At 51.5% G+C, this 19,808-nt stretch overlaps 2 protein-coding genes across 2 annotated transcripts; both read left to right on the top strand.

The window, feature by feature from the left end:
* Positions 1-1,634: 1,634 nt before the first annotated feature.
* Positions 1,635-6,142, top strand: LOC306955209 (complement decay-accelerating factor-like; the record flags this gene model as incomplete). Its single annotated transcript, XM_079546456.1, has 9 exons — positions 1,635-1,764; positions 1,963-2,151; positions 2,561-2,752; positions 3,144-3,243; positions 4,155-4,237; positions 4,642-4,836; positions 5,020-5,079; positions 5,207-5,335; positions 6,051-6,142. The coding sequence occupies 9 exons, from the start codon at positions 1,635-1,637 to the stop codon at positions 6,140-6,142; spliced, it is 1,170 nt and encodes a 389-aa protein (XP_079402582.1).
* Positions 6,143-12,936: 6,794 nt separating this feature from the next.
* Positions 12,937-18,595, top strand: LOC306955130 (complement component receptor 1-like protein; the record flags this gene model as incomplete). The annotated part of the gene is made up of 12 exons (XM_079546368.1): positions 12,937-13,000; positions 13,080-13,265; positions 13,846-13,942; positions 14,805-14,887; positions 15,191-15,382; positions 15,946-16,128; positions 16,259-16,444; positions 16,605-16,698; positions 17,040-17,125; positions 17,636-17,842; positions 18,287-18,310; positions 18,552-18,595. 12 exons carry the CDS (start codon positions 12,937-12,939, stop codon positions 18,593-18,595), a joined length of 1,446 nt encoding a protein of 481 aa, XP_079402494.1.
* Between the last annotated feature and the right edge of the window lie 1,213 nt (positions 18,596-19,808).

Raw genomic sequence — 19,808 nt, 5'->3', positions numbered from 1 at the left:
ACAGCCTTCCCTGCGGGCACAGTCCATATAGTCAGAGTTCCTTTAAGAAGCCTCCTAGGAACTGTATGGTTTGTGCTTCTATAGGGCCAGATCACTTCTGCCATGCTACATGCCAGAGCACAGAGGGGCTTTTGTTCTAACCCTCAGATAGGACATGCTTGATTCGCTGTGTGCCACTTTCTGCTTTAGGAAGCAAAGCAAGAAGTTCAGTTGAGCTTCTCTGAGTCCCTGTATAAATCGTGCTAAGCCAGAAGTGGGATTCAAGTCTGTGAAAGCAAACTCCTGGCAGAGGTGATTGCCCAGCACCAGGCTTCCAGTGTTTGCATACCTTGCCTATCTAGACATAGCAATGGAGTGAGCATTGAGCTGCACCACTTCCCACTAACCTGTGTCACGATCTTATGGTTTCTGTTCATCTAGTTATGGGCAGTGACAGGGCAGTAACAAAACCAGGCTCTAAAGCCCACTTGCTTATCCCTGGATTTAAGAGGTAACAGGATTCTGTACTTGAGAGATGCCAGCGTTGGTCTCATCTTCCACATCCCTGTGTCTGCAAGCAAATGCTAAGAATAGAGGATGCAGGTTTAAGTGCAGCGAATCAGATAGCAATGATTTCTCTTATTATTCAATAAACAATAATCCCTTCATGCATCTCTGCAATGGAAGAATCAGGAGCTCCATTCAAGAGCTCAGTAGAACAGATGTGTGACTGCAGATGTCTTCTGGTCTGTCGCATTGGCTGCAGATGAAGCAGTGTTTGTTGAGGGCAGGCAGATGTGGCCAAGAGCAGAGCCCTGGCAGCCGGGGGGGGGGAAATGGGGCAGGAATGGGATGAACACATGGCCCTGGGCTGTGCTGTGCTTCTGCCATCATCCCTGGTACGATGCCCAGGGGAGTGGTGACATCTCATGGGATGCAAGAGATGCTTTGCTATTGCATCCCGCGCTTCACCAAATGGATGAAGGCATGCAGTAATGGGGAGCAGAGCTGGTTAGCTGTCCTTGTGCCACATGGAAAGCCATGCTGTGGCCACCTGGTGCCACACTGGGCTGCAGCCAGAGGCAGCATATCTCCCCAAGCAGTGCTGAAAGCACCAATAAGATCAGGGTGTTCTGCACTGTGTGTTCCTATCGATGTATGTGTGCCCTAAACTGAAGTCATGTTTATTTAAGTGCAGATGGAGCTGCTCACATCCCTCTCTAATTACCAATGAGTCAAGCAGCCAGGAAAAAATTAACAGACAAAAAAGATAATTCTTTTATTTTAGTTTCAGTAACTCTGCTCGTGGAAAAGCTGTGCTGTTACTGCCAGCAGATGGCTGAGCAGGGGCCTGGGGCTTAAAGCTTTCTGTCCTGGCAGCATCTGGTTGTGGTAGATCTGTGCTCTGCCAATGTGTCAATAAAAGGGTTGAGGATTCCCCTATTCCTGTGTGGGCTGGGAGGACATGGAGGCTTTGCCCAGGTCCCTGACTGCTCCCAATGTCCCTGTAGAAGGGCTGAGCTCTGTGTGAGTTATGGGAGGGTTTCCACTGTTCCACCAATTTGGCTGCATCTGTGATGCTGCATCCCCTCCCAGCTTTCCAAAGCGGCTGCTGGCAGCCAGCAGCACTCTGCAGAGCAGCAGGGACTGCTGCGATGGGGTCTGGAGAAGGAGGGAAGCACCCAGACACCTCGAGCTGCTGGGCTCGTGCTGCAGTGCAGGGATCCATACATCCTGCACTGCTCCTGGCTCTGCTGTGGCTCCTTGGCATGCCGACGGCTCAGGGTAAGTACAGCACTGGGATGCATGCTGGGCAGCAATGAGACCTTCCCAGGTCCCCCCATTCTGCTGGGGGGCTGGGGATGACAATACCACCATCCCTGAGGGCTGCAGCTCAGCCTGCTGCCTTTGTTCAGGGAAAGATCCTGAGCTGTCCTCCTGGGGGTTGGAGTTCTCACCCTACGAGGTCTTCTTGTACCACAGGTGCCTGTGGGCCCCCACCTTCCATGACCCACTCCCAGCCCTCCGGCGTCGAGCAGCTCAGCAGCTTCCCTGTGGGCTCCAGGGTGACCTACATGTGTCTGCACGGTGCTATCAGGATCCCCGGGGCGTTGGACATGGTGCAGTGCCTGCCTGGCTCATACTGGTCGGAGCTGCGTGATCCCTGTGGCTGTAAATACCCCCCTTTTCCTGGCAGAGCTGCCTCTCGCTTCAGGCTTCTGCAGTAGCTGCTCTGCACGGTGCATCCTTTGCTGCTGCAGATGGGCACGGAGCTGTTGATGATGGGTGAGTGGAGCTGCAGCTGTGATGCTGCTGTTCCTGCAGAGCCCCATCTAGCAGCTCCTGGCAGCACGGTGCGTGGTGCCAGCAGTTTTGTGCATGCAGTCAGAGCATCCCGGGCTGCACTTTGCTTACGGATGCATTTAGCACAGCTGCAGCTTGAGAGAGCAGAAGAGAGCAGAAGTAACCTGCAATGAGCACACAGAGCTCTTCAAAGGCTCCATAATGAGCTTTTCTGCACAGGCTCTGCTTTGCACGGCTCTCATTGCCAGCTCTCAGACCTGCTCTCCTTGGTTGCCAGTGAGCTGCGCTACCCCGACCTCAATGCACTTTGCTGCCCTGTCCGAGGTGGATGAGATGATCAATTTCTATCCTGTTGGGTTCACTGTGAGCTACATCTGCCGCCCTGGTTATGAGAACATCTCAGAAAGCCAACCCACCAGCACCTGCCTTGAGAGCCTGACGTGGTCAGAGGTCCCGGAGTTATGCCAAAGTGAGTACAGCCTCTGCCTGCTGCTGAGCATCCCCATGCTGTGCTGAAACACGTCCCCATGGCCACACACTTAATGCAGGCTCAGCTGGATGTTCCTCTTTAAGACCTCATACAGGAGTTATTTCATTTATTTGGTAGCATTCTTTATTTTCTGTTGGCACAAACACATGGGTTTTGATTTTCACATAATGTTTGCAGCTGGACATTAACATACGCGTGGGACAAGCGCCAACTTGCAGGGAGGATTTCTAGCATTGAAGACCAAGCATGTTCCCTAATGAAATCCATACAGCATTAAGAAGGATGGTGTGGCAGCTGTAGGTTTCTTACAGCCGAGTGCCCCACAGCCAAAGCACTGCGATGGATGCTCACTCTGCTCTTCTCCCTGCAGGGAAATCCTGCGGTCCCCCAGAGGCCCCACCTGCAGGGAGGATCCTCCAACCCACAGATTTTCTGTTTGGCACACGTGTGAACGTGCTCTGCGATGAGGGGTGAGTCCTGAGGCAGCGCTGGTGTTGGATCACAGCTCTGCTGGTGCTCATGCATGGAGCTGCGGCTCTGGGCTGGGCTGCTCTCTTGCAGCTGTCCCTGCTGCAGTGCTTTGGTGATGAGTGCTTTTCCCTTTTGAATTCCAGCTTTGGGCTGGGAAGGGATGAGGCATAGCTGGAGTGAGCGGGCTGGGCCCTGGGTTTATGGCAGCCTTTTCCTTTAGGTGTCTTCCTGAGGAAGCCTAATTGTTGGAAGGTGAATACCCCAGCAGGACTGTTGTGGGTTCACTTTGTAATGGCAGACCTCAAAACAGATTACCTGCAGTATTTCAGGTGTTTGTGGTGTTTGTGCTACAATGAATAAAAGGGGTTATGTTTGAACGTTAAAGCTGAGCTAGAAAACAGGAGCAAAACGCTTCCCACCCATCAGTCTGACTCATGCCCTCTCTCTGCTTCCAATCAGGGCACATATGCAGTGCTAACAGACCTGCAGGCTTGCAAAGTGGAGCTCGTTCATATCCAGCTTCTGTTCCTTCCTCCCCAGCAGGAGCTGGCATTGCCTGCTTGTTCCATCCCCTCTGTGCAGCAGCTTCCAGTGCAGCAGAGACTTTTTCCTACAAATATTCCCTTAGGGAGGCCTGGAGGGAAATGACAGCACATCCCACGGTTGGGATACACACACGAGGGTGGAGGGATTATGTTATCCATGGAAGCAACGTTAGCTATTATCCCTGGTATGCAAACGATGACGTTTCAGAGCAGCAAGATGTGAGTGCTGCCAGGACAGGAGATCAGCTTCCAGCAGCACGTCCACGAAAGGCAGATTCCCACCTGATCACATCAGCACCGGGAGGAAAACGCTCACAGTTCCAGGGTGCTCACACAGGTTTCTTCTATTGGGTGCTTTCATCCAGGTACCAACTCCACGGGAGGAATTTCATCCGTTGTTGGCTTAAAGGAGATGACGTTGAGTGGAGTGAACTTCCAACCTGTGAACGTAAGGCTGATCTGATCCTCCTCTGAGCTCAGTAGGTCCCACAAGATAAGGTCTGCTATAAGACTGGTATAACCCCATCTACACAGCGTGTTGTTTTCCTTCATGCTACGTGCCACCAGCGCTGCAGCTCAGAAGTGCCCATTCTGCTGCTGATGCTGCATTTCAGCAGCTCTGCTCCCACAAAATCACAATATTTTCCTCACAATGTGAGCAGTGGAAGGGATGGGCTGAGATTTCTAGGGCTGAAGATCCAGGGCACAGCAAGCTGCGCACAGGGAGTGCTGGCAGCCCATCTTTATCTGTTCAGATCTCTTCAGATATCTTAGCTGGATTCAGAAGAAGCATTTCACATTCATTATTCCTGAAGCTCTCAGTAACGCTGATCTTGGCTCTCTGTCATGCAGTAATCACCTGCTCTTCACCTCCTCGGATCAGCAACGGGAGGCACGATGGTGAAGGTGTAGAAAGGTTTGCTTACAACTCAACAGTGACCTACAGCTGTGACTCTGGCTTCCAACTCATTGGGAATGTGAGCATCCGTTGTACGAGAGCGGAGAATGCAAGAGGGGTCTGGAGTGGAGCAGTGCCCCAGTGTAAAGGTGATTTCCTGTGCGTCAAGGATTTATGATGGGTTTGGTGCTCAGTACGCAACCAACTGTGATTGCTTAGCACAGGCATGAGCCATACTGTGATCTGAAGACGAAACCAAGCAGAGCTGCTGAGTAAGGGATGAAGTGTCAGAGAGGGAGAGCTTTGACCAGTGTGTATTGTTTTTACCACAGAGAAAAGCCCACCTGTCAAACTTGGAGTAAAACCCATGGAAAGGAGTCCTCCTCCCCAGGGTGAGTCGCAGTGATTCCAATCCAACTGAATTAAACCCCACGTTTCCAGACTTAATTTTCCCCTTTATCAGCTCTGTGATAAAAGCCATTCTGTGAGTTTTGTGGTTTTCATTTTTTTTTTTTTCAGGTTCCCAGAGACGTGACCTCAAACCACCCAAGAAGACTTTCACAATGGAAATGAAAATGAGCCTCTACAAGAAGTCACTCCAAAACACCAACTCCTTCTCCTCCTCTTCTTCGTTCTCCAGGAAGCCAGGTGAGCCCAGCGCAGCCCGTAGGGCATCCAGCAGAGCTCATTCATGGCACCCATGCCTTAGAATCATAGAATCACCAAGGTTGGAAAAGACCTAAAAGATCATCCAGTCCAACCATCCACTTATTACCAATAGCTCCCACTAAACCACGTCCCTCAATTTCATCTAACAATGTACACCAGTGTGCTGACTGGTTTCTCCAAGCCCAATGAGCTTTGGTGTAAAGCCACAACTCTAAGTGAGGATGTATGGCTGATAAATCATCTCAGTTAGATCTGCAGATGCTCTCAGCATCTTAAAAAAAATAAAATCAGAGTAATATAATTAAAAACAGGAAATAGTGGATGTAGGGACCTAATCTATGTAGCTAAATCTTGTTCCCTCTCCGTATCCACAGCCCTCATTCCTTCCCACGTTTCTCTTCCATGGCAGGGAGCTGTGCCACCTCAGCTCTCAAATTTGTGATGCCTCTGTACAAAACCCAAAGCTCCTTCTCTCCTGGAACCCACAAGCAATCTCCATGTTCTCCCAAGTATCGCAGCATCTCTGCTGTTTTCCCCAAGGCTGGCTGCTCTGAAAACACGTGGTGGTCTAAAGCTGCAGCATTTTGTGGAAGTGAGTGTTTAATTTGTTTACCTCTTGTTAGAAGTGATGCTGCAGCACGCAGCCCGGAGCTCTGAGCTCCATCCCAGCTGACGCTGTGTTGTTCCACCCCAGAAAGGTCGTGGGCAGCCAGGAGAACCTGGACGTGGCAGAAGTGCTGCTATCACCGATTTCCCATCCGCTGCAAAAGGCTCTTTTACCTGTAGGAGTGGCGAGTGTCGGTTTGGAAACAGCTGCAAAGCAGGAAATGTAAGCAGAAAATGATCAGTGGGGATGGCATAGGACCCCCAGAGACCCCTGGAGGGTCTCACTGCACAGCTGGAGATGTGGAGCAAAGCCTTTGTTGGGTGTGAGCCCAGCCCAGCCCTGCTGTTCCTCTTGGATCACAAACAGGGATGAAGTTGGGGGATGTTGGCCCTTTGGTAGTAACAAAGACTGGCTGGAAGCATCCTGGAAAACACAGCAGGGATGGAAAGGGAAAAGCTTTGTCCTGTTTTTATTTTTTTCCCCTCTAAAAACCCTCTGTGCTGCTCTGTTACCTGCCTTCAAAGTGAAAACAGATCTAAAAACCTCTTCCTGTTGGTTTTCCTCTTTAATTGTTTTGTCATTTCTGGCACTTCTTCAGGAGTTTGGATGAACGCAGCCGCTCCAACCCGGCCGTGACCCAAAGCAGATCCCTGACACATCCCAGCCACGGGGAAACCCGACTGCAGGCACTGAGCTCTCCCTGTGTGCCTGCACACACCGTCCCAATTCAGTGGTGTACCATGGCCTAAACACCCTGTTTTCTATTTCTATTTAAAAGAAAATGGCACTGTAAGTATAAACCACCTAAATCCGTCCCTGCGCTCTGCTCCTGAGGTACCTCCTGCAGCAGCTGTGATTCTTCAGCCTCACTTATTTTCCTTTGGCACAAGGAAGTCATGCCAGCCTCGCCTCACAGCCATCTATGAAGGATGTTTTTCTACATTGTGATGTGCTCAAATGTTCCCAGGATGAAAATGATGGGCGCCAGCATTGGCTGATTGCCACAGCTGCCTCTCCATCAGAGATGTTAGAAGTTCATAGAATCATAGAATGGCCTGGGTTGAAAAGGATCACAATGATCATCTAATTTCAACCCCCCTCGCTATGTGCAGGGTCACCAACCGCCAGACCAGGCTGCATGGAGCCACATCCAGCCTGGAGCAGTTAGCTCTAAGCTCACAAATCCACTCATCAATCCCTCTGAGCAGAGCAGGCTGTGGTTTCCCCAACCCTCTTTATGCTGTTTGCAGAATTTCGGTCAGATCTCCTTGGTGTCACAATCTTTTACAGTCAGAATTTCCTCCCCCCTTTCCCTTCCCACCTATTTCCTTACTCGTTAGCAACACAAACTGTTGCCACAGCAGTTGGCACAAACACAGAGGCACACAGGGAGCTCACAGAAGAGACTCAGATACCCACATGCTGCCTTGGCTGCAGCAGCCTGGGGATGTCATGGCTGTAGTGCAACCCGAGTGCTGCCTTCCTCCATCGCCCTCCTGTTAGGAAACTGCAGCACTCTGCACAAGAAATTAAATACTGGCCTTTTGATCTTTGGCACTGTAAGCACTTTCACTGGCAAAAGCTTTTTGTTGTTGTTGTATCAAGTGTAATTATTATTATTATTTTTTTTGCCACTTATATTTTTCCATTGAGACTACAGGAAAGCTAACAGCCACAAGCACTGTTCTCATGTCATCATACTGCAACGGAGAAAAGCAGAAATGTCAGTGTTACATCATTAGCTGCCATCTCTGTCCCATTCTGTGTTGTAACTGCCTTATAGTTGGGGGTGCCTGGGTCTTTATTTACAGTTCATAATAAATGATGGCTGTTTCTGAGTGCTAGCTTGTGAGTTCAGCTGCCCCGTTGTGTGCATTTTCTGTTCTGTTCGAGGCTTTTGGAGACATCTGGACAAGGTGAGCAATTCTTTATCCTCACCCGTCCATATTTACCTCTGAGTTTGATTCTGATGCAAGTTTACTTTCTGAGAAGCGAAGCAAGAAAGAAAAGCAATTTGTGCAGCAGCGCTGGGGAATGCGAGTGCTCCCAAAAAAGCACTTTGAATCAGAGAGGTGAGCAATGGGGGGGGGGGCGGGGGGTGTCACACACACATGCCTGAGCCTCTCTGCATTACGGGCCCCTCCGGGCTGGGTGGGTGGGAGCTGCTGACCGTAGGGCTGTGCAGATCCGGGGATGGAGGCACATTTCTACGGGCAGCTCCCACTCGCGGCTCTGCAAGCTGGTTTGGCTGGAAACCTCGGGCTCTTCCTGCCGGCGCCTGGGTGCGCTCCAGCTGCAGCGCTGCCCTCCCTTCTGCCTTTGCTTTCTGCTGGGTCTGATCCCCGCCGCACGGGGAGGGCTGGCAGGGTGAGATAACGCAGTGGCTGCAGCGACACCGCTGTCAACTGGCTCAGCTGAGCTCAGCTCAGGGTCGGATGCTGCTCTGCACTTTGTTTTCTTGCCCCGAGGTCGCTGCCATAAGGCAATACCAGAGATTTCCCGGCGTTTAGAGCAATTTTTTCCTGTTTTACGCAACTCAGCCGCTGCCCTCATTCACCCCTCAGGTGGCCAGCGATCTCCACGTACTCAGTCATCACACGTACATATCTAAAATGAGTTCACCATCCAGGCTGCCTGACCACTCCCTTAAGAAAACAGCTCTCGGCCCCACCGCAAACGCTTTGGATAGAGCTCAGGACACATTGAAAAAGGAAATATAGCTTTAAAAAGATATAACGATAACAATATTAAAAGAGAACTGAGTTCTCCGTGGAGTTTTCACCCTTTGCTGGGTGATGAAGAGAGCCGCCCAGCCTCAAGAGGGAGGATGAAGGCAAAACACCGCTGCCCCGATTCCGAGGGCGGCTCCGCTTCTTTCGCTGCGGGCCGGGCGGGGCCGGGACTGGAGGATTTCCCCAAATGCCCGCTGGCCGCGATGGGCTCCGCTCCGTCCCGCTCGCTGCTGCTGTCCCTGCTGTCGCTGTTGCCCGCGGTGTGCGGTGAGCTCCTCTGCGCTGCGCTCCTTTGCGCTGCGCGCTTCGGTGCGGAGCTCCTCCTGAATGCGTTTTTCTTCTTTTACAGGTGACTGTGGGCCGCTGCCCAAGCTCAGCAGGGCAGAACCCCCGGAGGACGTCCGGCACAAGGACAGCTTCCCTGTGGGCTCCCAAGTAACATACGGATGCCTCCAGAATTTATCGAAAATCCCATCGCAGTTGGATACAATAAAATGCCTTAGTAACTCCCTGTGGTCCAACCTGCAGGAGTTCTGCGACCGTGAGTAGCTTGCTGCTTGGGACTGCGTTCGTGGCTCTAGCAATCACGGCTGGAAGGGCTTCCTCACCTGAGGAGCCTCTTCTTGCCCTTCTGTGCCTTGCCTTGGAGCTGGTGCCTCTGTGTTAATAAATACAGATACCTCAGGGCAGCACAGCAGTGAGGGAAGAAAAATAGCTGGGGAGCACCGGCACAGCACAGGGCTTAATTTGGAGTTAACGATGTGGGAAAGTCTTGGCTGACTGGCTGTGCTGGCTCACACCAAAGGTTCTATCTGGGCAGCTGGCAGTGCAGGTGGGCACCCAGTTTGTGGGCAGCTCCAAGAAGGCACAATCAAGCATTTGAAATCTTTTCCAGTGAAGCAGCCCTCTGTGGACATTTTAAAGCCATAGAAATTATCCACTGCTTTCTTAAAACCGTCAGTGTAGCAGCATCCTAAAGGCTTTTGCATGGCTGCTTGTATCTGTACCCATCTGAATGCAAAATATTGTTGTTTCTTGCTTTGGAGCTGTACACTTGTCTGTCCTCATTGCCAGGCAGCTGCCAGAGCCCTCCCCACGTGGCTTTTGCCAAACTATCAGAAGAAGATGAGATGAAGAATTTTTATGCTGTTGGGATCACTGTGAGCTACGACTGCAGCCCAGGCTATGAGAACAGCTCTGCTGAACTCCCCAGCAGCACCTGCCGTGAGAATTCAACGTGGTCAGAAGTTCCTGAGCTGTGTCACAGTGAGTGCCTCTGCATCCTTCCCTCCAGCTTCCTCCTCCTGCCGCAGCCTCAGCACAGGGCACATGGCTGCTTTTCGAAACATTTAGCACGAAACACCACCACGAAAATCACATCAGCTCCTCTATTTCTGTTGCTCGGCGCCCTAAGGATGCTCTCATTTCTTTAGAGCAGTCTTGTGGTCCTCCGACAAAGCCAGAACACGGCGCTGTTGAGGTAACAGATTACCACTTCCTTGCAAGTGCCAAGGTGGTTTGTGATGAAGGGTGAGTGTTGAGGATGCCCGCTGCCCCGGGGGGGCCCTGGGGCTGTCAGTGCATGGAGCACAGATGTGCCTTTTCCACCTGCAGGTACACACTGTCATCAAGGGAGCCTTTCATCTATTGTTTCACTTGGGGACATGGGGTTGCCTGGACTCCGCTTCCAACGTGTCAGGGTAAGGGAGGCCAGCAGCACTTGGCTGGAAGCACGGAATATCTGTATTAAAAAAAAAAGCATTGAATGTTGTGGATTTTATAGTTGTTGTGGATCTGTGCTTTGTGAGGTGGTGCCCAGCTCCACCAGTGAGCAGCTCAACACGTCTCGTAGGTCTCCCTTCAAATGCAGCGTGTTTCAAGTGGGTTGGTAGCAGAAGAGCAGGTGGAGGTAATTCATCTCCAGTACATTAAACACTTCTGACCATTCCTCCTTCAGCTTCTCCCTCTGCAACTGGCACTACAGCAGTGACAAACTCAACCCCTCATTTGGAAGAGAAGGCATCGGAGAGCCGCTACATCCTACGTAAGAGCTCAGGAAGGCTCTGTGTGCCTTCAGGCCTCTGTGGTTGCAATCCTTGCACCTCACTGCAGAGCCTCAGTGGCTTTTTTAAAATTATTTTAATGTCAGTTTTTTTGTTTTCTTATCCAGCACTTCTCCTCATCCCTTGTGTCACTGGTAAGTAGCTTAACGTGGAAGATATCATTTCCTGACATGCCTGCGATTTGCTATTGAACATACGGGCCCACTGTGTTGGCTTCTCCATGGCTCCTAGTGATGAGTTTGGTAGGGGCCTGGGTTTCTCTGTTGTTGGGCCATGCAGCAGCACCTCATGTGTTCCAGTGGGTCATCTGAGGGTAGAATATTCCATCAGTTGAGGGTGGATGAGGCCAGTGAAAGAAGTCGATCATAAACGATGCACCCTGTGACTCCTTCACTGATAACATTGGGGTTTCAAGGCCTTGGCAGACCGTGGCAGATGAGAGGTAGTGAATCTCAGAGCATTCTTGCTGCAAAAGAAACTGAGTGCAGGAATAGCGAGTATCTTTAAAATACAAAATGAACAGCGAGCTGCCTGTAAGAGCAGCAAATAAATGAGGATGGTACCTTTCAGAGTGGCATCACTCCTAGAGATCCTCGTCCTCATTTGCCAGAGATACAAGAGGGAGTTGCACTCCTGTGGCTGAGAAGGAGCCTCTAGGTGGGGACAGTGCTGCAGAGCACTGAGTTTTGCTGCCTGTCTCTCACCATCAGGAGGGATGCATTAGGGATGTTTCACACACTCGACTTACCCTACGCTCTGCATTTACTGTTTATCATTTGTTTTCTCCCCAAGGAGCTGCTGTGCTCATCTCTTGGAGCATCAAGAAGTGCAGTGCAAGGAAAAAGACTGGGTAGGTGGGCTCTGCTCTTCATTCCTCGGTCACCTTTGGCTTTTTCCTAATGGCAGTGGGGGTATTTCACAGAATCCTAGCATGGCCTGGATTGAAAAGGACCACAAAGCTCATCTCATTTCAACCCCCTGCTGTGTGCAGGGCTGCCAACCAGCAGCCCAGGCTGCCCAGAGCCAGAGCACTTTAAGCTCTGAGCAGTGGCTGTTACATTTGCTGCACATTCATGTGATCCCCATTCCATTGCTGTTTATTCTGTGGATTTTTTTCCTTTCTTCTCTGTCTCTTCAGGTCTTACAAGCCAAATCCTGCGGATGAAGAGCAGAACCTACAGCACAGAGCACAGAGCTGATGGGTGTGCAAGGGGCAGCTGCAGGCGATCCCTAAAAGCACCAGGATTTTTGCGATGGAGAAACTCTGTCAAGAGGCAGAAGGTTCAAACTTATTCGTTTTCAGCTCCCTCTCCCTTTCTATAACATTTTACTTTATTTTTAGTGCCAGTAGAACATTTTCCCAGTTCTTAAACTGAGACTTTTAACGTTCAGTAATCATTTCTTTCCACCCGGAGAATGATCCCATGTAAAACACTGCATTTGCACATCCTTGTGAGATCTCTGTACTGTGTGTTTTAATCACTGTTTTGCTAAGACTCATTTAGTAGCTTGCAGATAAAAGTTTGAAAACTACAGTATTTACAGCAAAACTGTTATATTTTTCAACGAAAGGGCTACGGAATAAGCAATGCCATCATACAGCCCGGCTTCTCTGTCACATTTGCGATGGGAAAAATCTCTCGCATCGCTCCGGTGCTTCCGCAGTCGCGTCCTCAGGCCGAGGCAATCGGTCTCCAGGCGGGTGGCTGCCGCTGCGTCGCGCTGTTGGAGGCGCAGCCGCTGGGAAGGGCGGTGATGGAGATGGTGGTGGTGGAGGAAAGCCCGTAGCTGTGGGCATGGGGGGGTGGGGATGGAGGCACCGAGCCGCACAGCCCTCGCTGTGACTCAGCCGCTAATTGAAGGCGAAACCTTCGCGCATCGCGGGGCTCGGCGTGGGGAGGAGGCGACCGCGCCCCGTGCCGTGTGGGTGCGGATGTGTGCGTGTGTGCTGGGCCCGGCTCCTCATTTTCCTACGGAGGCGGAAGGATGCCGTGTTACAGCGCGACCGGCGGCTGGCGCTGGTGCAGCCTCCGCTCGCTCCGGAAAAGGTCGTGAGGAGCTGAGCAGTGCTGAGCGGAGCCGGGCTGTAAGGAGCCGTGCTGTAAGGAGCCGTGCTATAAGGAGCCGTACTGCCGGGCTGCTCGCAGCATCGCCGCACAACCGTCGGAGCATCCAAGGATGGCCGTGGGAACGGCGCTGCTGTGGCTCGGCGCTGCGCTGCTGGCGCTGCCCGGAGCGTGCGGTGAGTTGGAGCCGGGGGGGGGGAGCGGAGGGGGAAAACACCGCGAGGAGCGCTGCTGATCGCCTCCCCACGCCCGCAGGTGATTGCCCGGAACCGCCGAGGTTCGTTTTTGCGGAGCCCCCCGGTCCTACCAACGCTTCGTACCCCGTTGGGGAGGTGCTGAGGTACAGCTGCCGCCCGGGGTACACGAGAGACGTGAGCAAATCCAACCGCGTCACCTGCCTGCCCAACTCCACCTGGGCGTCAGAAGCCGACTTCTGCATCGGTGAGTGCCCCCGTGTGGGTGCGGGATCCCCGGAAGCCCCAAGGTTTCACACAGCTGGGAGGGATGCCCCCAAAAGGATCGCTGTTAATCCCTGTTCTGGGCATTCGGAGTGCCCGAGCAGAGCTGCCCTTTGTGCTGAGCCATGTTAATCTCTCGGGCATGGACTCTGTCCTTACTCCCTTTACCACCTGCTGATGCGGTGCAAACGCTGAAATAGAATTCTAGAGAAGTAGGGTACAAAGGGGCAAAGGCAGCAAGATTCCCCATGCGCTGTCCTGGCATAACACTGGGGTTTCCTTCTGCCCCTTCTGCGCTGCTTTCCTCCCCTACAGACTGCAATTTCACTTCTACATCAGTTTCAAGCCTCAGTAATCATGTAAACTTTTTTTGTGCTCTTTGCCCTTAGCTGTGTTTAACCTTCCATTCCTCAAAAGTTGAAGCGATTTTGTGTTTCTGAAAGTGCTGGGGAGGAAGGCAGGAAAAGGAGCTCCTGCTCTGCAGTGACTCTGAACAGCAGTGTGATGCTGCTTGCCACTGACTGCGATAAAAAATAACTAATGGTGAGCATTTGCCCTGCCAGGAAAGTCGTGTGAACTGCCAGAAATACCGAATGGTGATTTCCACTTCAGCACCAACCTCCAGTTTGGAGCTACGATAAACTTCACCTGCAGGGCTGGGTAAGGCTGCAGTGGGTCGAGGATGGAGGCAGCAGTGAGGGGATGGGATGCTTTTAAAGCCTGGGGGCTGAGTCTCTGTTCCTGCAGGAGGTGCTATGAGCAGGCAGCTGTGGGGCCCGGGCTCCTCCTGCTCCTGCTGTCAGAACAGGTGATGCTCTAGGGGTCAGAGTGAGCTCTTTGCAAATTTCTTGCAGCTCAGTGTCTCAGCTAAGGGCCCTTAGGCTTTGGAGCACTGGGGATGTAGGGAACGGGAGCAGTGATGGGGGTGTTGGTGACATTTCTGACCCCCCATTGCACAGCATGGGGCTGGGGAAGCTCCTGTGTTCCCCCCTGCTGCCAGCATTACATCCAATGCTGCCTTTCTTCAGAATTATAGAACAGCCTGGGTTGCAAAGGAGCACAACGCTCATCCAGTTCCAACCCCTTGCTGTGTGCAGGTCGCCAACCAGCAGCCCAGGCTGCCCAGAGCCACATCCAGCCTGGCCTTGAATGCCTGCAGGGATGGGGCATCCACAGCCTCCTTGGGCAACCTGTTCCAGTGCCTCACCACCCTCTGCATGAAAAACTTCCTCCTCATATCCAACCTAAACCTCCCCTGTCTCAGTTTAAAGCCACTCACCTTTGTCCTATCACTATCTACCCTCATTAACAGCCGTTCTTCCTCCTGTTTGTACTCTCCTTTCAAATACTGGAAGGCCGCAGTGAGCCTGTAGGTACTGAAATTGTATTTAATGGGTTGGATGGCTGTTGTTTCCCCTGAGGCTCAGCTTCTGCAGAGAGCGCCATTAGAAACTGCAGAGCTTTGCATTTCACGAGTTTTTTCACACTTATTTTTAAGAGGCTCAATCTTTTTTGCTCTCAGGTACCGTTTAGTTGGGAATCCGACCGCGCAATGCATTCTGAGTGGCAGTGATGTCATTTGGGATCACGTTCCACACTGTGAAGGTGAGTACATCTTACGTGCTTTGTGCAGGTCCTCAAAGCTACTGCTGCACACCCCCCCTTCAGCCTCTCCTCTCAGACTAGAGCTGCTTCTCTGCTGCTTTATCACTAAAAAAATATGTGTGGAATCTGAAGGAGTGTCAGCATTCAGGACATTGGGTTGAGATGATTGCCTTAGGGCTGCTTCCTCGTTTTTCCTTTGGCTTTTCTTGGCAGTCATTTGTTCGTTTGTAGAAGTTTGTAGACCTCAGCCTCACGTTTGATGGAAATGTTTCTGTGTTTTCCTACCATTGCTTTCCTGTGCAGTTATTCCCTGTCAGCCACCTCCTGCCATTGAGAACGGACAGTTCAGTGGTGTGCACACAGATTACACCTTTGGGGTAGCTGTAACCTACAGCTGCAAAAATGGGTTTTCTCTCATTGGAAACGCCACAATTCACTGCACAGCAGATGATAACCTCAATGGGATATGGAGTGGTCCAGCCCCAGAATGCAAAGGTAAATTTCTTCTTCCTCTCCTTCTTCTTTTGCTTTGTTTCTCATCATTCTCCCATATGAATTCTTTCCACTCAGCTGACAGACAGGAGAATTTGAGTCTAAATGGATTCCACAGTGCCATGGTTTCCCATAGTCAGAGACAAGGCTTGGTGCAGTGGTTCCTCAGCACACGGGAAGCTGCTGTGATAACCTGAACTGCATGAGCGTAGGCAGATGAAGACCTCATTGTGGCCTTCCAGTATTTGAAAGGAGAGTACAAACAGGAAGGAGAACGGCTGTTTATGAGGGTGGATGGTGATGGGACAAGGGGGAATGGTCTTAAATTGAGACAGGGGAGGTTTAGGTTGGATATGAGGAGGAAGTTTTTCATGCAGAGGGTGGTGAGGCACTGGCACAGGTTGCCCAAGGAGGCTTTGGATGCTGTTTCTTCACGGTGTCTCTGCTCACTGGGTACTTGTGTCATGCCTATGTGCCACTATCTATAGGAGCTTCTCACGCAGTGGCCTTGGTGATGCTTTTTCTTCTTGCAACAAGTGTTCTTATCAACTTCCCTTCACTTCCAGTGGTGAGATGTGAAAAGCCAGAAGTGGAAAATGGGAAGAATTTAAACAGCTTTGCCACTGAGTACACGTATGGAGAACAAGTGAGCTTTGAGTGTGCTCCTGGGCACGCTTTGAGCGGCGCTCAGACGGTTACCTGTGATGCAGACAGCGCCTGGAAGCCACCTCTGCCAACGTGTGACCCACGTGAGTACAGACAGGCTTTCTTCCTGAAGCAGTTGCCCTGAAGCTTGCATTTGTGTGCTGCAGATGGTGCAGCAGAGCACAGACCACGTTAGCTTTGGTAGCTAGCATTGCTTTTGTCTCCAACTGTCAGGATACTGTGGCCCTCCTCCCAGCATCCCTTCTGCTGAGTTAACAGGGGCTGCAAACAGCAGCTCCTTGGCTGGAACGAAGCTGACATACCGGTGTCAGCCAGGTTTCACCACAGAGAGTGGGAAGTCCCTGGAAGTCACCTGTCTGCTGGACACCACCTGGTCTGCAGGCTCTGCGCTGTGCACACGTGGGTACCTCTGCTCTTCTGCTTGGCCATACAAGTGAGCTAAGCCTGCTCCAGATGCTGGTTACTCTGGTTGGTGTCCAGCTCTGGGTTTGCAGGCACGCCTACAGCTTTCTTGCTGAATTGGTTTCAAGAATGTATGAATCAATTTCTTTTTCTCTAGGTCAGCAATGCGCTGCTCCCACAATACAGAACGGGATTGTGAATGAGGACAGTTTCCTGTTTGGGGCAACTGTGACCTTCTCCTGCAACGCTGAGTGAGTTGGGGCAGAAAATCAGGGACTCCAGTAGGCTGTGACACCCACCTGCAGCACCTCCTGCCCTGGTTCCCAGTGCAAGATCCCAGTACCGCTGCCTGTTGAGTGTAATTGATCTGAGAGAGGCAATGCTCGCTGAGCACTGATGCTGGGAACTCTTCACATCAGCCATGTGCTGCCTGCACAGCGCCACGGTGCCCTTACTCACCCAAGTGGCCCAGATCCCATTCTGTAGCAGGGGCAGCTCCTGGCTGATCGCTTCCATCCATGCCATGGGAGGAAGGGAGAACCATTGCTGGGTTGTTTTCTGGAGTGTGCTAAACCTCCCCTCTTTCTTTTAGGTATGAATTAAAGGGATCATCTTCTGCCAAATGTGTGGCAGTGGGAAATGGAGTTGAATGGGACGTGGATCTCCCATCCTGTGAAAGTAAGGAAAAGGGAAAGCTGCACCAAGCCATGGGGACAACAGCTGCATGGGGGTGGGATGGGGCTGGGATTTCAGTACTGACTTGTACTGTGAGGCATCATGGAACTCTCAGAGATTAAGCTGAGGAGGGAGAGCAAAAGTTACATGAAAAGAAAAATTACTACCTGATTTTTGGGTGGGGAGAGCTTTCTTTCCCTGCGGTTACCAGGGATGTAAGAGCCCTATCCTCTTAATTTGCTGTAATGTCAAAGCGGGGTAATGCACAGTGTGATGGGAAGCTGGGAATGGCTGAAATGCTTCTGACTGTCACTCCCAGGTCTTGCTATGGGCTGAGACTCCAGAGCAGGGCTAAGGGCAGTAGCTGAGGTCTGGTACTTAGCAGGAGCACTCAAAGCATTCCCACTTGCTGCTAGATGCACGGCCCTGGCTGTATTTCCTTCTCCCCATGCACACTGTGTACATTTTCAGTTAGGAGAAGCACTCAGTCTCTCCTGGTGCTGTTCCCCACAGGACGGCGCTCTGATATTCTCTGTGAACAGCCCCCCAGCATCGGCAATGGGGTTCACAATGGCACAGAGGTCACGGCCTTCCCCCAGGGCTCCGTTGTGGTTTATTCCTGCAATGATGGCTTCATTCTGGTTGGAGGCAGCACCATTCAGTGCCTAGCGAAGGCTCAGGATCGTGGAGTCTGGAGCACCCCCACTCCTGAGTGCAGAGGTGATTTTCTCCTGTGGCTGTCTTGCTGTTTTCTCTCTGTTTAAAAAACAAAAGCAAAAAAGCAGAAACACACCCTGTTCTTACTTTCTCTTTGAACCTTCAAAGAGGCAGCTCAGCTCAGAATATGCCATCTGCACTTCCTGGAACAACCCCACTCAGAATCTCATGCTAACAGCACGGGACTGGGCTGCATCACAGCCTTGCAGGCTGATGGGAGTGTTATCTGCTAAAACGCAGATGGATTCAGCCCCATGGTGCAGGGCAGTGCAGGGTGATGCAGGGCTCCCTTTCCCCACGTGTGCTGGCTTTGAGCTGCTCAGTGCTGTATAATCAGATGCCCTGAAAGGCTCCCTTTGGCTTTGAGCTGCTCAGTGCTTTGTAATCAGGTGCCTTGAAGTGTTGCATGGTTTTGCAGAGTCACATGCTGGCTTTCTTCCTTTCCAGATGGAGCGAGCAGCATCATTGTTGGTAAGTGACATGTACTGCAGATCGTTGTGCTCCCATCCTTGGGTATCTTTACATTACTGGTTCCTTCTGTGTTTTACTTAAACCTGAAACAGGCCAAAGAGTCTTCCATAGCAGTCTGTTGTCATGCTTATGTTTTTGTTGCTGTGAAAAAGAGGTGGGGAGGAAGGCGGAGGTGCTGCATGTCTGTGGCTGGGAGGGAAAGGGTGAGTGCACAGCCTGAAGTTCCTTGTGCCTCTTGCAGGAGTCCTGCCCCTCCTCCTGGCAATGCTGGTGATGAACTTCTAGATCAGGGCACGGCTGCAGCATTCAGATGGTGGGATGTGGTTGTGCCCTGCGTTGCCTGCTGGAGAAATCAACCCTGCCACAGCGACTGGCAGACCTGTGATGGATGAAGATGATGTCGAGCCCTCGTGCCCCCCAGACAAGCAATTGCACTTTTTAGCTGGCGTTGTGCTGGACACAACAGCAGTGTGGCTGTGCCAGCGGCTCAGACGTGAGTGTGGTTATCTCTATGGGAAGTGGCAGTGATACCAAAGGTTTTTGAACTGCGCTGCTGTGGACTCGAGGAAATTGGGCACTTTGGGTACCTCTGTATTCTGATTTTCAGCCCCACTGAGGTAATGCTGAGCCTTGTTCCCATTAGGGCTCACAGCTCTCTGAAGTGTCCTGATGCGTGACTGTTCCTGTATGAGTGGTACACACTTGAATTAACAGTGTGAGCCAAATACTGTGACACTGAAAGCACTGACAATGTTTGCATAGAAGCACACTGTAGCATTTTCTTCAAGGCCAGTGCGGACAAAACAAACCTTATAGATGGGTAATTTCACTGGAGAGAATATAAATATAAACACCTTGTGACAAATAACTGTTCTGACTCTTCCTGTTTGTGCTAAAATTAGGTTCAGAAACCGTGTGAAAGTGTTTGCCACCTCCCTGCTTGGTATCAGTGCTTCTCTCCAACCACCCAGAGCTGCCCTTCCTTCCTGCCCCAGGGCCATGCACAGCCTGCAGTGAGTGAGCTGCCACCCAGATGCACAAAGTCACTTGCTGTCAACATTTTTGCTTTCTGCTCAAGCTGCCCAGCTGTGAGACATCAGGGCTGCTGTGCTGGTGGGGGGAAAGCAGGGCTGGGCTTCTTGCTCTTCTTGCCTGGGGTGCCCAGAACGCCTGCTGCATCTGAGGTTGCATCCAGAAGGACTTGCAGCTGATATTGCACCTGAGGTTGGCACAGAGAGACACCGAGCAGAGCCTTTATTATTTACTCGTCCCTGGGGAGCAGGGCAAGGAGCAAGCTGACATCTTGGAGGTGAAGGCAGGAGCTGAAGGTTTCATGGGGATCCCAGTTATGTGGAATGCAATACTGACAGCTTTGAAATGCGTGTGCGGCTGATGTCTTCAGACCCTGTGCCTCTGTTAAGCAAAACATGGAGGCTCAGGGCTGTGTCTGAAGATTGCAGCTCCGGGTTCTTCACGATCCTTCTCAGCTTCACGATCT

The sequence above is a fragment of the Tetrao urogallus genome (assembly GCF_951394365.1).
Source record: "Tetrao urogallus genome assembly, chromosome: 24".
NCBI classification, from domain to species: Eukaryota; Metazoa; Chordata; class Aves; order Galliformes; family Phasianidae; genus Tetrao; species Tetrao urogallus.
Note: the sequence above shows the minus strand (reverse complement) of the source record. Positions and strands in the feature narration are given on the sequence as shown.